The 20,452-nt window shown below is 34.2% G+C and overlaps 1 protein-coding gene across 6 annotated transcripts in view; it reads left to right on the top strand.

The window, feature by feature from the left end:
- Positions 1 to 20,452, top strand: part of AKAP9 (A-kinase anchoring protein 9) — a 170,525-nt gene that overhangs the window by 23,660 nt on the left and 126,413 nt on the right. For 4 of the 6 annotated variants that reach the window (XM_014590551.2, XM_014590554.1, XM_006155547.2 and 1 more), the window contains 7 exons: positions 919 to 1,173; positions 6,001 to 6,045; positions 11,088 to 11,141; positions 11,505 to 11,675; positions 13,011 to 13,166; positions 14,036 to 14,233; positions 18,091 to 20,446. In XM_014590551.2, coding sequence (XP_014446037.1) covers positions 919 to 1,173; positions 6,001 to 6,045; positions 11,088 to 11,141; positions 11,505 to 11,675; positions 13,011 to 13,166; positions 14,036 to 14,233; positions 18,091 to 20,446 — 3,235 coding nt within the window. The remainder of the gene's footprint in view (positions 1 to 918; positions 1,174 to 6,000; positions 6,046 to 11,087; positions 11,142 to 11,504; positions 11,676 to 13,010; positions 13,167 to 14,035; positions 14,234 to 18,090; positions 20,447 to 20,452) is intronic. The other 2 variants (XM_014590555.1, XM_014590553.1) reach the window with 1 other exon arrangement.

Genomic DNA, 20,452 nt, shown 5'->3' with positions numbered 1-20,452 from the left:
ATCAGTGGAGTATGATCATGCCACAATCCCTTTTCCTCCATTTCTCCATCCTATTGGGACTTTGGCACTCACACACATGCTTGCCTCTTTTTTTTTTTTTTTTTCTCTCAATCTGTCGGGGCCAAGATTCAAACCACAATCTACCACATGGGATCCCTTAACCAATAGGTGATGGCACCAGTCCTGTTTTATCTATTTTTGTTCACTTTTTTCTAAAAAGAATCACAAGTACAAGTACTACTGACTTTTAGCTTACACTAGGGATAAAAAGTTTCCTTTTAAAATAAATTTAAGTAAGACATATATACTGGTTAAAACTTGTTAAATAACTGATTAATATAGGTGGTACTTGGATATGGCAAAATTTCTGGTACCTATATGCAAATGATTAAGGCTGGAAAGTACTCCTGTTTATTAAATTATTTCCAGTTTTTTCCCATTGTAAATAAGACTCCAGTGACTATTTGTATAGCCAAATATGTTTGTATAGCCTATTTATCTTTAGTATGAAGTAGTATAAATCCTTGAATATCCACACAGCAAATACACTTAGAGATATGTGCGATTGTGTGTTTTTTCATATAATCTCAAATCCAGAGATTATACGTTCACCAAGTAGTGGATGGGAGTGCCTGTTTTCCCTTACTTCTGCTTTAATTTCATGCTAATTTTCATTTCTTCAGCTGTGACATTTTCAGTTCTTACTCCTCAGTGTTTCAGTAGATTCATTCAAGAATATTTGGTTTCCAGGCAGTTCAATAGTTATTCTTATACTAAAGACTGTAACATCTGTCCTTTATTGAATCATTTTTTTAGCTATAGTTTGATCTTTTAAATAAAGCGATTCCTAGAGCTGCTTGTTTCTTCGTGGTGATAAAAACACAATTATCTTTAAAAGTGATTTCTTTTTTTCTGTAGCTTGCACAGTTTCGACAAAGAAGAGCTCAATCTGATGGGCAGAATTCTTTGAAGAAACAGAAAAAAAAGAGAAAGACTTCAAGCAGTAAACATGATATGTCAGCATATCATGGCTTGACTGTTGACCAACCACAGAGTGATGAGATGCACATAAATAGTTCTCAGAAAGTAGAATCAGCTGGGACTCCTGAATCTACAATAATGAGAACTCTACATAGTGAAGAAATAATGAAGCATGACCAAGTTTCTGTTGAAGTAAGTATTCATTCAGATTTTTTTAACTTCAGGGTTCTAAATGGAAAGTAGTTGTAATGACAGCAGTCATTAGTACCCAGTACAGTTTAATTATGACTTTCGTGTCCTTTTCAAAGTTTCTGTGATAGGATTGCTGAACAGTCATACCTAAAATATTTAATAATCTCCAAGAGGGAATTTTGTCTACTTAGTTCAACAAACATTTATTTAGCTACTTCAAAAGGGTTGAACATCAAGGATTGATACAAAAATGAATATGGTGGTCCCTGCACTTTAGGAAAATTAGTCTGTGGCAGAAGGAAGATGTAAAGGTATGCATTATACTCAACTAGAGCTATGCATTGACCACATCCATGGTACTCTAGAGCACAAGGAATGTCCAGATCAGCCTTTTGTATGTTAATCGGTAAGGTTTCCTAGAAGAGGTAACGGGACTGAGACTTGAAGTAGGAGTTGGAGTTAGCTACAGGCAGAAAACTTGTTCAAGAAGTCGGGGTTGGCAATGGCATGAGAGTGCTTCTTTCAGGGATGAATAAGAATGCAATGTGAAAAGAACATGTGGAGCCCTGAAAAGATAACTATAAGTGGGACCAGCAGTTAGCGTAATGGCTATGTCACTGGACTCCCATGTAGTCGACTGCGGTTCGAGTCCCAGACCTGGTGGCTTAAAACTCACTCCGGGCGTGTGTGTGTGCGTGCCCAAGATCCCGAGAGGAGAATGGAGCTGAGGGGATTGTGGTGTGGCCATCCCCCCTGGGAGGTGATTTCTCACTTTCTGTCTCTCTGTCTGTCTCTGTCTGCCTGGCAAGCACATATGCCCTATAGCAAAAACCTCTCTCAAAAAAAAAAAAAAAAGATAACTGTATGTGTTATGTAATAATTACTCATTTTTAAGACATCGTCAATCCTTGATATGTGCATTAGTTGCATTCTGTAAAGTTACAGCAAGTACTTAGTGAAAACTGAACATTGCTCCTAGGGAATATACAAGGTTAGGTTCCTGCAAACCACTGGTCACATTTTTGTCAACCTACTTATACCTAATCTTATTTTATGTATTTCTGTTTCAAGGTATCTGTTGGTTCTTTAATGTTGGACCCATGCTACAGCACTGTAACTCATGCCAAACAAAGCTTATCTAAAATGTGTTTTCTCCATGAAGCACATCACAGGCTTCCTGCTCTTAGGAGCACTGGACAGCACTTCAGCTTTATACTTGGGGGGCATTTTAAGCAGTGAAATTACTGATAAAAAAACACAAAAATGTGAAAAGTTTGACACTAAGTGGACCTTGAAAAGGATACTAGTTTACATTGTAAGAACTAAAACAAGAAGGCACAGTGTAGCCTTATTTTACCTCAGCTGGGAACATGTGTGTTGGATGTCAAAAAATTTCACTGCCCTGCTCATGTCCACAAATGATTTCAAATGTGCTGCAAATGTTGATTTCAGGGTTACGAACAAATTATATTGAAAAGGTAAGTTGCAAATACAGAATTTACAAATAAATGAGAATCAGCTATGTTCTTGTTATATGATTTGCAATTATTCTCTTTTTTTAATCTGCCTTTTCTTAAAAGATTTTTGCCATAGAGTGTGTGTGCTCGCCCGATAGAGAGAGAGATGGAGAAAAATCACCACACACTCCGGGGTAATGGCCATACCTTAGTCCTTTCTCCTCCATTCTCCTCTCAAGACTTTGAACATGCATGCACATGTGCCTGGCATGATTTTTAAGCCTATGGATCCAGGACTCCGAACTGCATTGGCCAAGTGGAAGTCCAGCACCTTCAGAATTGTTTTAGCTTTTCTGAGTTCCTTGCAGTTCTATATCAATTTTAATATTAGGTTTTCCATTTCTGAATATAAGGCATCAGAGATCTTGGTGTGAATTGTGTTGAATCTGTAGATGAATTTGGGAAATATTTATCTTAACACTATTAAGTCTTCCAACCCATGAATATTGGATGTTTTTTCATTTATTTAGGTTTTCTTTGATTTCTTTCAATGTTATTTTGGTAGTTTTTAGTATATAAGTCTTGGACTTGTTTTCTCAGCTATATTCCTAAGCATATTACTGCTTTTTGTTGCTATTGTTAATAGAATTTTCTTAACTTGGTTTCTGATTTTTCATCACCATTGTATAGAAATACAACTGGTTGTCTGTATATAGACTTTATACCTTGCATCCTTACTGAAGTCAGCCATCAAGTCTATTAGTTTTTTTGTGTGAATTCCTTAGAGTTTTTTTCTGTATATTAGAGCATGTCATTACAGCTAGAGATGTTTAACTTATTTCTTTCCAATCTCGATGTCTTCTTTATTTTTCTTCCCTAATTTTCATGGGTAAGACCTCTAGTATGGTGTTGAAAAGAAATACATCCTTATATTGTTTCTCATATTAGGGAGAAAGTAGTCTTCATGTTTTCACTACCAAGTATTATAATATCATAGGTACCTATAATATAATAGGTACTTTTTATCAGATTAAGTACATTTCCTTCTATTTCTGATTTATTGTTTTTATCAGGGAGTGTTTAATTTTGTTAATGCCATTCCTGTGTCTATTGTGATGTGAATTTAATACAAAAGTTGTTACTTGGGACTAAAGATTAGAGAACATAGCTTGTATTATTTCAGTACTTTCAAATGATGAGATTTAAAACAACGGTTTATCTGAGGCTTTTTTTTTTAATTCGTCAGACTAGATAATTTTGATTGATCTGTCTTGAAGTATGTTGATTATTTCTTCTTCCTGCTTAGATCTGCTTTTGAGCCCCTATAGTGACTTTTTCATTTCTATTGTTTTTCTTTTCAATTCCAGAATTTCTCTTTGGTTCTTTTCTGATTTTTCCCCCCCTAATTTTTATTTTCTATTTTATGAAGCATCATTCTTATAATTCCTTCAGTTTTTTTTAAGACATTATTTCCTTTGGTTATTTGACTATATTGAAAATAGTTGCATTAAAAGTCTGTCTGTTTAAGGGACCAGCAGTTGGCATATTGGCTATGTAGCTGGACTCCCATGTAGTCAACCCAGTGGCTTAAACTCATACCAGGCATGTGTGTGTATATGCCCAAGATCCGAGAGGAGGAGGGAGGAGAAGGGATTGCAACGTGGCCATACTCTCCTGGGGGGCGTGATTTCTCGCTTTCTCTCTCTCTGTCTCTCTCTTTCTTTTTGGTTAGCGCACACGCCCTGTAGCTAAAACCTCTCCAAAAAAAAAAAAAAGTCTGTTAAGTCCATTATCTATGTTTCTCAAAGGATAGTTTTAACCACTGTTTTTCTTGTACATAGGTCATGCTTTCTTTTTTATTTGTGTGACTTGTAATTTTTTAAAGAATCATTTCATTTGAGACCAGCAGATGGCATAATGGTTACATCACTGGACTCCCACATAGTTAACTGAGGTTCGAGGCATGGACCTGGCTGCTTAAAACACACTGGGCATGTGAGCATGCATGCCCAAATCCCAAAAGACTGGAGGAGAAGGGATTATGGCATGGCCACCCCCCCAGGGAGGGGCGATTTCTCGCTTTCTGTCTTTCCGTTTCTGTCTCTCTGGTGAGCACACATGCCCTATAGCAAAAATTGCTCTTTAAAAAGAAAAGAATTACTTAATTTTACTTATTTATTTTTAAATAATTATTAATTTAATTTAATTTATTATTATTATTTAATTTGACCAGAGAGAGACACAGAGAAAGAGAAAGTGAGAAAGCAAGCTAGCAGGTCCAGGATGCCAACCAAGGTCGGCCATAAGGAAGTCCAGCACTTTAATCACCATGCCACTCGGTCATCCTAATTTTACTTATTTTTAACTCAGCATTTTAAGTAATACACAGTGTTATATTACTTCATATTATATGTTATATTACCAGTGCTTGATACATTTTAAGGTGTATTATCTTTCTCTGCATAACAAATCAATATTTAGATTATTTACTATAGTTTTAACATTCAAAAGTAACAACTACCTTGGTCACCATTTAATACTCAATACTACGGTTTCTAGTACATAGGATCCATTTATCAGTGGGTATTGAGGTTGTGTCATGAAACTATTTTAGATTTAAAAGGGGGTTTAATTCATGAGTTAGGAACCACTGTACAGGATTTTAGAGTAGGGGGCAAGCCTATTTCTTCTGTTCCTGTTGTCAATTACTACTTGATAGAAATAGTAACTTAGAACTAGGTCTTGAATGTTGAATACGATTTTCCTAGGTGTTGATGAGAAAAGTGATAGTGACAGTTAACATTTATTCAATGAAAGTGTGAAACTCTTTGGGTTTCACTTGCCTCACCCAGTAACATGAAATTCTCAGATTAGAGGAGAGTATGAATACTTAAAGCAGTACTACTTCTGGATTTGTTCCTTGACTCTTCCTGGTACTTCTCAACTGACGGGCTGAGATAAACTGTTCTCTTCACACCCAAACCCAAAGGATGTGACAGTGAAACGAGAATGTCTTCGCAAGTGCTTTATAAGCTGCAAAGTTGTTATAACAACAGAGGTTGTTAATTTCGCTATCAAGTTATTAATAGTACTTTTTTATCATCAAGTCTGATGATTTTTTGGGGATAGTGAGTATTTCTGACAGTAGTCTATTAGGACTTTCTTTCATTTAAAAGAGGTACAAGGCCTTTTATGTGGTGAATTTTCCACCATGTTTTACCAGTAGTCATGTTTTGATAAAATACAATATTTAGCAAAGAAAAGTCTTAAATGTATTCCTTAGAAGATTACATTGGAAAAAAGCAGCTATTAAATATACAATATTTAGTAAATAAGTCTCATTTATAATTGATTTTTACTTTTGTTTTAGCCGGAAAGTGAAATTTCAACTACAGCGGATGATTACAGTTCAGAAGTAAGTCTAAATTTTATAATATTATGATTTCATATGTCATAAGTAAAATTGATATACTATTAAGATGATAGATTGTTGGTACCTTATTTCTTGGAACTCACATGCTTCTACTGTATTTTTATAAATATTATAAAATATTGCATACTATAATGTAAATGTAAGACAACCTAAAGATTATGTTTTACTTATATATCTTTTTTCAAAGTTAAGATGTTAAATTTGTTTGAATACCTTAGTCTTTAATTAGTTAGAGTGTGTTTTAGTTTCTAGAAAACTGATACTGAATTTCAAGGTTACATGACAGTAAGAAATGTATCTTATGTATGTGTATGTGATTTTATATTTATGTATAGATGGTTACATATATATGTAGTCATAAACATGAATAATTGTGTATGAATAATATATACATATATTTTTATTTTGAAATAAATTTCTGGAAAGAGCCTTAGTCTTATAATAGAACATATTCCTGTAACACTTTTCTCCTTTCTTTTTCTTTTTTTTTTTTTTTTTAAGGTTTTTGCCATAGGGCAAATATACTCACTGGAAAGACAGAGAGACGGAAAGTGAGAAATCACCCCCTAGGGGAAATGGCCACCATAATCCATTTTCCTTCAGTCTCTTCTCATGATTTTGGGCATGCACACACATGTGCCAGCATGATTTTCAAACCTCTAAGTCCAAGGCTACAACTGTGGTTGGCCTTCTGGGAGTCCATTTTTAACCACCATGCCACCTGCTGGCTCTATACTTTTTTTAATGCTGATGAAAACTAAATTGATTTACAGTTGAACAAAACAGTTTCTTCTTCATTTTTTTTTTTTGAGAGTTTTTTTGCTGTAGGGTGTGTGCGCTCACCAGAAAGACAGAGAGAGACAAAAAGCAAGAAATCACCCCCCAGGGTGGATGGCCGCACCGCAATGCCTTCTCCTCCATTCTCCTCACAGGATCTTGGGCACACATGCATACACAGCTGGCATGAGTTTAATCTACTGGGTCCGGGACTCGAACCATGGTCGACTACTGGGAGTTCAGCAACATAGCCATTACACTAACTGCTAGTCCCTGACAAAATGGTTTCTTAGAAGATTATAGTGAAAAAAGACAATTATTAAATAATTTTGAGAATTTGACCAGATTTGAATTATAACCTTTGTAATACTGTACATCTTACATCTGTATTCAGTAGGTTATACTTTGAGAAACATTTGTATTCACTATTTCTGTAAAAAACATAGAACAGTTGATAGTTTGTAAAATGTGTCATTGTCTCATCAAAATTTTTTGAGATGAATATTGGTCTTATTGATAATGCTCTGGTCCTAGATTTGAGGCTTTATCTTCTCTATTTAATGATATTAAACTGCCTTTACTGAACTAGTATGAAAGAGGACCTCTTAGCCGTATTTACCCACTGAGAAGACAGAAGAAGCACGAGTACACCAAATTTATAATCCAAGGAATAAATCACACACTCTAACATATTGTGAGATTTAGCATATTAGAACCTTTAAGGAATTATTTCTCAGTAATACCACCCAAAAATGAGATTCCTTTCCAGGTAATATAATTTCATCATAAATGCTAGATTTGCAAAATTCAGTAATCTTGGCTGCTCTGGTTTGCATTCGAGTATCCTAAAAATTTATAATCACATTGTTTTAATCATAGGCCACATAATTATCTTGTATTTTATCTAAACATCCTTTTTTAAAAAATTTTTTTTTAGTCAATAGGGAAATAGGGTGATGCAAAAGGTGCTTTGAAGCCAGAACATCCTATGTTCAAATTTCAGCTTTATTACTCTAAAGTCATATGACCTTGACATGCCACTGAAACTCTGAAACAGTTTCCTGACCTATAAAACAGGGGTAATAGTATCTACCTCATAGGGTAATTGTACATCTCACAAGGTAATTGTCTCAATATAATCATGAGACTGCTTAGTACGCAGTTTGACATACTCAGCAAAGGCTGGTTTCTTTATTGCACTTCATTAGAAATAGGCTTTTCTTCACACTATATTCATATGAACAAGTGAGTACTTAGGCTCCTTTAACAAATTATTCTTCAGAATTCTGATAATGTATTTACTAGAACTTAGTTTGGAAATTGTATGTGTATGGATATGATATATTTTCATTTCTTGACTTCTGTGGCTTGTGTACTCATTAGGTTGAAAATGAGTTAGCCCTAGAATTAGTGAACTAATTTTATTTCAAGCTTTCTTTGTATGATTAGTTACTTGATTTCTAACCCCATGAGTCAGTCAGGTACATCGAACTCAAGTAATTTTCATGAACTTTTATGAACTATCAGATTCTTCCTGTTTCTTAAAAAAATTTTTTTGAATAGATATTGAAGACAATATATAAAGGGTGTTTCTTTTGTTTTAAAACTAATATCTGCAGAAAGGTTGGGATTTATGTGGAGACCATATTATAGTTACACAGTGAAAATGATCTTTCTGATTCTTTCTGAATAGCAGTGTTGTTATGATATGGTACTTAATTAAACGTACCTTACTTGTATGTTCCCAGAGCTCCAAGTTGACTAACAATTGAGTAAATTTTGTTTTTCCAGAGAGAAAGTGAGAAATCACCCCTCCAGGGGCATGAGCATGCCAGATCCCTTCTCCTCTATTCTCCTTCTGGGATTTTGGGCACAACGCACATGTACCCAGTGTGATTTTCAGGCCACCAGGTCTGGAACTTAAACCAGTTGGCCATGTGGGAATCTAGTGCCTTAACCACCACACCACTACTGTCTAAATTTTCTATGAATTTAGACAGAATATATTAACACAACCTAAAGGTTATGTAAGTTTGACAGATGCTATAGTTAAAAAAAGACATTGAAAGAAATTGAGCTTTTTATTTCAGTTGCAGGAATCTATTAATTTAATATTTCATGTTACTGATTTATTTTACTTTCATATTAAGGTTCAAGTGTAGTGTTTAAAGACTAATATTAGATAAAACTCTACCCTTTAGGTATCAATAAAATAATTACCTACATTAAAAAACAGAATTTTATTGCTGACAGTTAATGATCCTAATATTCCATCTATTTGTGTTCTAACTTTGCATTATAGTTTGTTTTAATAATAAAATAATCATTTTTATTATATATTTAAAAATTTAATATATTAATATTGGTAAATTTTTAATATTTTATAACATAATTGAGTTTTGTAAAATAGTCATTTAATATTTTAAGAAGTCAATACATAGGAGTTATCAAGTATAAAATTCGCTGAACTTAATTAGAAAAAAATTAAATTGAACATCAACTACATAAGGGATTAGAGCCAATTATTACTAAAAATAACCAATTTTGGTAATATCGATATTACCACTTAAAGTAATATCCATTACTTAATAAATATAAAGAAGCTCATAAACATCTATTTCATTACACTATTACTCTAAAGTAAAGATTTTAGTAAACACTTATCTAAAGGCTTCATTTCAGGATCAAGAAACGCTAATTGCAATTTATAAATATTTCATTTGAAAGTTATTGCAATATCTTGGTATTTATAATCTTAACATGTTAGTACTTCTGGTGAAAATTAGTTTTCACCAATTGAAAAAATTATGTTACTATAGAAATGATTTTATAACAAAATAGTTAAACTGTGACTATAGACTCTTTTTTTTTTTTGAGAGAGCTTTTTGCTATAGGGCACATGCGCTTGCCAGACAGACAGAGACATAGAGACAGAAAACGTGAAATCACCCCTGCGGGGGAATGGTCATGCTGCAATCGCTTCTCCTCCATTCTCCTCTCGGGATCTTGGGCACGCACGCACACGCGCCCGGCGTGAGTTTTAAGCCACCGGGTCCGGGACACGAACCATGGTCTACTACGTGGGAGTCCAGCGACATAGCCATTACGGTAACTGCTGGTTCCCACTATAGACTCTTTAGTAGGATTTTTCACTTTACAAAGTTTTGTGGCCCATATGAATCTAATCTTAATCTTAGGCTATTCTACATCCTATGTATTTCAACAGTAACAACTTAATTATTTGGATTCTGTTAACATAGAATTGTGAATAATTAAGATCTGGACAAAGATAAAGTTGCATTTTGTACTATTAGGAGGAAAGAGGGAATTATTAAAAGGGTTCATTTATCTAAAATTAATCTCCCACCAGGTCAACTCTGGCAACATAGTCTGTCATCCTTCCCCCATCAAAGAATATCTAATAGAAACAGGCAGCAGTATGTTATGGGAAACTTCCACATAGGTCAGAATTAGCATGACTGTAATAGTTGACAGTCCTGGAGGAAAATTCTGGAGGAAGTGTTCTGTACCTCCTCCTCTCAATTCATTTACTAGCTTTCAAGAATTTCAACCAGTAAATGATTTTATTTGAAAAATGAATAGAGCTTTAATCAATAAACAGTTATTTAAATTATTTTTAAGAGATTTTTGCTATAGGGTGCAAGTCCTTGCCAGAGAGACACAGAGAAAAAGAGAAAAAAGGCAAGAAATCACCCCTCAGGGTGGATGGCCACACTGCAGTCCCTTCTCCTTCATTCTCTTCTCAGGATTTTGGGTACACACGTACACGTGCCTGGCATGAGTTTCAAGCCTCTTGGTCAGGGACTTGAACTGTGGTTGGCCATGTGGGAGTCCAGTGACATAACCATTATGCCACCTGCCGGTCTCATATTTAAATGACTTTAAGGAAACATTTTGCGCAAGACGATCTAGTAACTTGGGGTTTATAGTTGTCTTTTTGAAGACCAAATAAAAACTACACTTAGTTGAAACCTTAATTCACTTATATGAAAATGTATTATACTATACTTTTTTCCTAGGAACTAAATGTTTGAAGAAGGTTTGTCATTTGAAATGGACATAAAGTCTTTTTAGATACTTCAGTCAAACTTAGTTACCATATATCTGTTTTTACCAATGAGGCAGTTTCCCTAAACATAAGACATGAGTACAGTTAGCAGAAACATTGTTAGCTGAATAAAGTTATGTTTGAGATCATAATATATCAGGAAATTGTCTCTATACAGGTAAATGGTTGCAGTTTTGTGGTGAGAACAGGAAAGCCTACAAATTTATTAAGGGTATAGTATTTAAACTACTCATAATACTAATGTTTTATACTATTTAAAACTATCTGGCTAACTAACAAAGCTTTTTCCTGCATGTACTTCTTTCTTTGTGTAATTTCTAAATGCTTCTAATGTTTACCAAAACAGTTATCTACCTCTTACTATAAAACTTAACTATAACAGAATTTGCAGATATCCTGTTTATGTTCTTGGGGTATATATTACGTTAACAATAAAGTAGAATGCCATACTGGTAAATTTCCAAGTGATGAGTGATGTTTTAAAGTTGATTTTGCTATGGCATTCAATATTTGAATCCTTTCCCTTGAGGAGTGTTGCTAGTACTGGATTATTAAAAATATTGGATTTATTTAGGAGGAAGAATTTGGTGTTGATGATTCTTATTCTGAACAAGGAGCACAGTACAGTCAGACCCACCTAGAAATGATGGAAAATGAATTAGCTGGAAAACAGCACGAGATTGAAGAGCTAAATAGAGAACTTGAGGAAATGAGGGCCACCTATGGGACTGAAGGACTACAGCAAGTATGTTCACTTTTTGTAGCTTTTGATTTGCTACTTAAACTAAAATGGGAAATTTGCATGATAGTATATGAATGATGATATATACACGCTAAAGATGAGGTTTTTATGTATGACCCACATATCTACTTTTAGGTATATATACAAGAAAAACAAAAACATGCGCAGTACTCACACAGAAACTTGTGCTAAAATGTTCATAGCAGTATTGTACACATAGCCAAAATGTGGAAACAACTCACATGTCCAGTAACTGACAAGTAGATACATAAAGAGGAATTAAGTACTGATACACAGTATCAGTACTTTTCAGGCATGAGCCTTGAAAACATGCTAAATGAAAGAAATAAGTCACAAAATACCAGATATTGTGTGATTCCATTTAAATAAAATATCATGAATAGGCAAATATACTAATATGTAGATTAGTGGTTGCTAGGGTCTGGAGGCAGTGGGTCCTATAGGGTGAATGTTTAATGGGCACAGGACTTTTTTCAAAAAAGTTCTGAAATTGTTTGTCGTGATAGTAGCAGAAATTTGTGAATATACTAAAATAATTGTGTATTTTAAATGGGTGAGCTGTACTGTATGGAAATCATATCTCAATAAAATAAAATTTATTAAAAAGATAAGATTTTAAAATGGTAATTCAAGGTCATCTCATAATTTTTGTTTTTATCTATAGCATAGACAACATTGTTTAAAACAAGAATTTTATTAACAGGGCTACTATATTAATAATATGGACTTTATAAGATAGCTTGGCTAAAATCACTTTAGTAAGGACCAGATGTTTTTCTAATCAGCCTGAGAGAAAATTATGGTACATCAAAATATTATGAATTCAACTCATGAATAATGTCACCAAATCCTTGTAAGCAATCTCTTATGGTTAGAATGGTATCTGTTGTCTGTGACATAACACAGTCAGTTTTGAAAACAAGGTGAAATAAGATATTGATAAGTATGACAGAATACATTTCAGTTTTATCCTCTTCAGGAACAAGCTGGGATTAAACATGTCTATAGTGGTATTGCCTAGAAATAGACAGGGCACCCTTAAAAATGAATGCAGTTGTCATTCTAGAACAGCTATATGGATAAGCCAGACCAAATGTACTTTTTTCCTTAGTTCAGATCATTTTTTTTCAAAGCTCATTTGGAAGTAAAATAAATTCCTGCAAACTAATAGTTTTTAAATATGGAAAAGACTGCTTACAAATTAGAATTTTGACAGTGCATTTTGAGTTTTGTGTTTCTGAAAAAGTTGCCTATAATAATCCATTTTATTTATAAAAATAAGTCTAGCACTTAACTGTTTTCACTGGTTTCCTTTAGTTGCAGGAATTTGAAGCTGCTATTAAACAAAGAGATGGCATCATAACCCAGCTCACTGCTAATTTACAACAAGCCAGGAAAGAAAAGGATGAGACAATGAGAGAATTTTTAGAGTTGACAGAACAAAGTCAAAAATTACAGATTCAATTCCAGCATGTAAGTATTATGAAGGAAACAAAACTGATTCATTTTCAGTAAGGAATTAAACAATCTTTTTCACTTGCCAAGACAAATCTAAATTTGTTAAAAGGCCATTTGTTTATTACATCTGTTGAAAAACTAGTAAATATGTGTTATTATGTTAACCAAGAATTAATTTACTTCATAATTTTGATCTTCTGATACACGCTCCCTGATACTATTTTCTTTGTGTTTCTTCATTGTTTCTATTTTAAAATCCTACAAAATCTTACAAAGATGATTGGGTGTTGGCTGAAATTAGCCTGTAGTTGTAGCCTTTCTTTTCCAACCCTGCTTTGCTTTTATTTTATTATTAGTTAGCTTCTAAAATGGTAACTAGACCAACTATATTCTATTTAGCTTTAATTAGGTCTCCAGGAATCTAACTGCAGTAAGCAGAATTTCTGATGACAAGTGACAGAAAACAATTTGAGTTAGCTTAAACAAATGAGAGAAATGGAATGTATGGATATACAGGCTTGTCTTACAGATCTCAAGGGCAGAAATACCAGCAGGTTTCTGAAAGAGATTGGAGATAGAAAACTGGAACGTAGTCAGGAATCCAGGAAGTACTGTCTTTCAGGCCCACTGCTCTCTACATGTCTGCTTCACTCTTATTTCTCTTACTAGACCTGCTTTTTCTGCTTTATCATGGGCAAGAATTTTATTATTGATTCAGTTAGCTGTGGCAGCATGTTTACTGTGGTCTTAAGCCTAGGAAGCCAACACAGTTCCCAGAGAGCCCACTGTGAGCTGATACCCCAAAAGTATCTATTCCCTAGTGCAGTCACTTCAAAATTTATTATTTTGTGGGTTTGTTTATTTATTTATTTTCTGTTTTCAAGTTACAGGCTAGTGAAACTCTGAGAAACAGCACTCACAGTAGCACAGCTGCAGACTTACTACAAGCCAAACAACAGATCCTCACTCATCAACAACAGCTGGAAGAACAAGATCATCTATTAGAAGATTATCAAAAAAAGAAAGAAGACTTTAAAATGCAAATTAGTTTCTTACAAGAGAAAATTAAAGTATATGAAATGGTATGTATATTTTAAGGAAGTCAGCCAACTTGTAGCAACTTTGAAGTTAACTAAAGTTTTTTATACAAGTATTTACTTTTTATTATACACGTGAACTACAAAATTTCAGAATTAAGATAAGCTCTAAATATGTAAAATGATTATTTTAAAAACAATTGAGACTCACAGTAATACAGTTTTTACAATAATACTCATAATTGAATTTCTTGAAAGCAATTCAGTCTATGTTAAACTAAACTCTCTGGAGAATCTAAATTTATAATTACAATTTCTATCCTTTTTTTTCATCTGAAGATATTTTCACTATTTTAGTCATGGTTATGTAATTCTGAAAATATTTAAACAACAAAATGACATTTTATAGATTTTAATTAGGAAAAAATAAACATAACTTTGTTTAATGATGTTAGTTACACTATACAAAGTTGCTGGAAGAACAATATGTATATATGTATCTGTGTGTAATGCACATAGATTATAATCTTAAATTCTAAAAATAGCTCATCTTGGTTCCTACATTTGGATTCTATTTATTTTTCAAAGAAAAATTGAGGTTCAGATGTGACTTGCCAGAAACCCCCTCATTAACAGGTACCAGAGTTGGGAGTCCAGTCCTGTCAACTCAGTGTTGGAGCTTCTTGCACCACTCTGCACTGCCTCCTGTAGGCTGCATCCCTATGAGAACTAAAACAAGGCAAAGTGTGTTCACCTTATTTGACCTTAGCTGGAAACGTGTGTCCAGCAACTCAAATTTTTGCCATTCTGTGTACGTCTGCAAATGACTGTGGAAGCAACATGGATATTTATTTGGGTATCACAAATAACTTTTAGCAGGAATTCCCAAGTATGAAATCTGCAAATAATGAGGATGGATTGTTAAGAGTACTTTTTTATAAACTTACAAGGTTCTTCTGCAAGAGGTTGAGAAGTTACCAAGACAAGAATATTACTTAGATAATAATAAAAGTATTAGCCAGCATTTAATAAATGCTTTCTCAGTAACAGGAGGTATTCAAAGCGTCTCATACATATTAACTCATTGCTTCATCGCCATAACCCTATGAGATAAAAGTACCATTATCACCTTGGTTTTAGTACTTCGAGGCAAAACAAGAGAGAGAAAATTGCCTAGGTACACAGGTAATAATTTGTAGACCAGATTTCAAGTCTAGGTTGACTGACTCCAGATTCAACTGTTAGGAAATGTACAAATTCAATACACTGAAATTGCAAGAAGTACGTACTTTGCAACTAAGGCAATTTAAATAATATTTAGGTATTTACGTAACACCTATTTTGTAACTGGCCCTTGCAAGAGATAGAGTGATGCTTAAAATGTGCCTTTTCGGGGCCAGCAGAGTGGTGAAGGCACTGGACTCTCACCTGGCCAAACACAGTTTGAAACTCACACCAGGCGCATGTGCATGCCTGCCCAAAATCCCAAGAAGAGAATGGAGAAGGAGGCATTGTAACCCCCTGGGGAGTGATTTATTACTTTTTCATTCATTTCTTTCTGTGTCTCTGGAGAGCACACATGCCCACTAGAAAAAATATCTCTTAAAATTAAAAGTGTGCCTTTTCTTTACTGGAACTTAGGTTTAATAGGGAATATAACATGTATACAAGAGACTACAGAATAAAGATAAGCATGTTGAAGATGTATAGGGAGCAAAATAATGTTCAATTTTTCTATAAAACAGTGGTCTTTGAAAGTGAATTTTTTTTAGGAAATAAGAGTTAAAAAATAGTCTATGACTAAGTTAGAGGAGCCTGGAAGGGACTAGCCAGTGGCATGATGGTTCCAAACCCTCCTACGTGGTCAACCACAATTTGAATCGTGGACCTGTTGACTTGCTTTCTCACTTTCCTTCTCTCTCTCTGTCTCTCTGGTCAAATTAAAATAAATGAATGAATAATATTATATTCAGTAGACAATATAATTTGAGATTATTTGAAATTCAAATGATTCATTATAGTAGGAGGAATAAGCTTTGTTTATTCAGATATAAGCAAGAGTACTTTTACCAGTATCTTTCACTTCATGTATGTTTTAATTTCTCTTTTTTAAAAAAAAATATCTTTCTAGTAGTTATTTTATCTGAGGAACTGAGACATTAGGGTCACAGTTGAAACTGTCTTGGTTCCCTAGACAACTATATTGATGGTCAAAAGCTCATTCTCATTGTTTTAACTTTATAAACATCCCATGGTGCAGTAGTTACAAGCAGGCAGTATATTGTTCCCCACTCTCTCAGGTATATTTTTTAAAAAGAGAGGAATTGGTTCTCAACTACAACGGCGGTTCAAGTCCCAGATCCGGTGGCTTAAACTCACACCGGATGCGTGTGTGTGCGTGCCCAAGATCCTGAGAGGAGAATGGAGGAGAAGGGATTGCGGTGTGGCCATTGCGGCGTGGCCATACCCCCTTAGGAGTGATTTCTCACTTTCTGTCTTTCTGTCTCTCTGTGTCTTTCTAGCGAGCACATGCACCCTGTAGCAAAAATCTCTCCAAAAAAAATTATTTGGTCCTCTTCCCTGGACAGTTCTTGAATGGGCACTGCCAATCTCTCTTTCTGAAGCTTTTTCTTTTATAGGTTTTGACATTCTTTTTTAGGTATTTTAATATGTTCATTCAAGTTGCCTTTAAGTTCTATTTGCCTAGGATCCCTATTTTCTGAAGGTAATTTTACTTATCTTTGTGTATTCTGATCTAATGTGTGTTTTATATTTCTGTCTTTGTCTTTGAGACTACAGACTTTTAACTACTTATAGAAGCAACTGAGTGAGTGAAAACTACCCAAGGGCTTCTGCTTGATTTGTTATGCAGAAATAATTATGATAACAGATATGCTTTGGCCTGTGTCTGGGCTTAGCATTATTGAGAGTTCCAAAACAGAGTCCCATATACAAACTGGGGCAGTCACATTTCTGTCTGAACCCACAATCTAGGACCAAGTTGATATGCCATAAATGGTACTTGTTTTGGATGTCACTTGAGTTTGAGCCACTTAAGCATTGCATATCCCAGAATGTGTAATTCACTTAAGAGCCCAGGAACATAGTTAAGGCAGACTCATAGGAACCTGTTTCTGTTGTTTTCTCTTTTCATAGCACTTGCTCGTGAGGTACATTAAGGCCACTAGAATACTTAGTAGTGCCTTGATTTATGTTTAAGACTTTCCCCTGAAAGTGTCTAGAGAATATGTAGTATTGTAACCAGCTGTAGAAAATATTGAAATATTAATAAATTAATAAGAAAAATGAAAATGTAATGGATTAGAGACATTTAAATCAAACTGGATTTTAAAATTAATATATATTTTTAAATATAGATTTTTGCTATAGTGAGTGTGCACTTGCTGGGAGAGAGAGAAAGAGGGGAAAATGAGAAATCACACCCCAGTGGGGACAGCCACACCATAAACTCTTTTCCTTTATTTTCTTCTTGGGATTTGGGACATGTACACATACATACCCATCGTGTTTTTCAAGCCACTTGGTCCAGGTCCAGGTCCAGGTCAGAGATTCATACCCAGGAGTTGGCCATGTGAGATCCAGTACATTAACCACCACACCACCTGCTGGCTCTTAAATTAAAATGATTAATGATAACAATGTAAGAAAAATTTTTTCCCCCAACAAGGCCCAAAATGCTATAGTGCTATTCATAAATAGTGTTGGATAATTAAGTCCTCGGTCTCTTTGCCTGGGAAAAACTGAGGGGCAGTTTCAACAGTAAACTTTTTATAAAATTGTGTAAAAAGACTTATAGCAGTCTTTTTGTAATGATGTTCAGTAGTTTAAGTTGCCAGAAGCTAAAAATGTCATTCTTATATTTTCATTTTCTCTTTTTAAAGGAACAAGATAAAAAAGTAGAAAACTCAAATAAAAAAGAAATACAGGAAAAAGAGGTAATCATTGAGGAGTTAAATACAAAAATAATGGAAGAAGAAAAAAAAGCTCTTGAGCTAAAGGATAAAATAACAGCTGCTGATAAGTTACTAGCAGAATTACAAGAACAGGTTGCACAAAAGAACCAAGAGATAAAAAATATGAAATTAGAGCTGACTAATTCTAAGCAAAAAGAAAGACAGTGTTCCGAGGAAATAAAACAGCTAATGGGAACAGTTGAAGAACTTCAGAAGAAAAATCATAAGGATAGCCAGTTTGAAACTGATATGGTACAAAGAATGGAACAAGAAACACAAAGAAAGTTAGAACAACTCCGGGCAGAGTTAGATGAGATGTATGGGCAGCAGATAGTGCAGATGAAACAGGAATTAATAAAACAACACATGTCACAGATAGAAGAACTTAAAACACGACATAAAGGAGAAATGGATAATGCTTTAAGATCGTATCCAAATATTACAGTTAATGAAGATCAAATAAAGTTAATGAATGTGGCAATAAATGAACTGAATATAAAATTGCAAGATACTAACTCTCAAAAGGAAAAACTCAAGGAAGAACTAGGAGTAATTTCAGGAGAAAAGTCTGCTCTACAGAGACAGCTTGAAGACCTTTTCGAAGAATTGAGGTTTTCAAGAGACCAGATTCAGAGAGCTAGGCAAACAATAGCTGAACAAGAAAGTAAATTGAATGAAGCACAGAAAGCTCTTAGTACAGTGGAAGATTTGAAAGCTGAAATTGTTTCTGCATCGGAATCCAGGAAAGAACTAGAACTAAAACATGAAGCAGAAGTTACCAATTACAAGATAAAACTTGAAATGTTAGTAAGAGAGAAGGATGCTGTGTTAGATAGAATGGCTGAATCACAAGAAGCTGAATTGGAGAGGCTGAGAACACAGCTTCTATTTAGTCATGAAGAAGAACTTACCAAACTGAAGGAAGATTTAGAAATGGAACATCGAATAAATATTGAAAAACTTAAAGATAATTTAGGCATCCACTATAAACAGCAGATAGATGGTTTACAGAATGAAATGAGTCAAAAGATAGAAACCATGCAGTTTGAAAAAGACAATTTGATAACTAATCAGAATCAATTAATTTTGGAAATTTCAAAATTGAAAGATTTACAGCAGTCCCTTGTGAATTCACAATCAGAAGAAATGACTCTTCAAATCAATGAACTCCAAAAGGAAATTGAAATACTTAGACAAGAAGAAAAGGAAAAGGGTACACTTGAACAAGAAGTTCAAGAATTGCAACTTAAAACTGAATTATTGGAGAAACAAATGAAGGAAAAAGAAGATCACCTTCAAGAAAAATTTGTACAACTTGAGGCAGAGAATAGCATTCTTAAAGATGAAAAGAAAGCTCTTGAAGAGATGTTGAAAGTATATATTCCTGTTAACCAAGAAGAAGGAATGAGTTTCATAGACTCCATTAAATCCAAATCCAAACACTGTAGCTGGCAAAAAGAAATAGAAATGCTTACTGAAGAAAATAAGGACCTGAAACAACAATGCATTCATCTAAATGAAGAGATTGAAAAGCAAAGGAACACTTTTTCATTTGCTGAGAAAAACTTTGAAGTTAACTATCAAGAATTACAAGAGGAATATGCTTGCCTTCTCAAGGTAAAAGATGATTTAGAAGAAAGTAAAAATAAGCAAGAATTAGAGTTTGAAAGTAAACTTAAAGAACTTAATGAGGAGCTCCACTTGCAAAGAGTAAACCCAACTACAGTGAAAACAAAAAGTTCTATCTTAGACGATGACAAAATGTCTATGGCAGAATCATTAGAAATTGGTGAGGTTGTTGAAAAAGATACAACAGAACTTATGGAAAAACTTGAGGTAACCAAGCGAGAAAAATTAGAACTGTCAGAGAGACTGTCTGACCTTTCTGAACAGTTAAAACAGAAACATGGTGAGATTAGTTTTCTAAGTGAAGAAGTTAAATCTTTAAAGCAAGAGAAAGAAGAAGTTTTATTGAGATGTAGAGAACTAGAAATCATCATTAACCATAATAGGTCAGAAAGTGAAAATGTGTATGATACTCAGTTAAGTTCATTAAAAGATGGAGTTCTGACTGTGGCAGGCAGAGATGCTGGAAGATCACTTTACAAAATAAACAGGGATTTTGGTGAAGAATCAAAAATAGAAGTGGAAGATAAAATTCCTCTTGAAAATGTGACTATTAAAAAAGAAAGCAAGCAAGAACAACTGGTTTTGGATCACTTGCCATCAGTAACAAATGAATCATCACTCAGAGCAACTGAACCAAGTGAAAGAGAGAAACTTCAGCAGG

The sequence above is a fragment of the Tupaia chinensis genome, unplaced genomic scaffold (genome assembly GCF_000334495.1).
Source record: "Tupaia chinensis unplaced genomic scaffold, TupChi_1.0 Scaffold000460_1, whole genome shotgun sequence".
NCBI lineage: Eukaryota > Metazoa > Chordata > Mammalia > Scandentia > Tupaiidae > Tupaia > Tupaia belangeri.
This window is presented reverse-complemented; position numbering and strand designations above follow the sequence as displayed.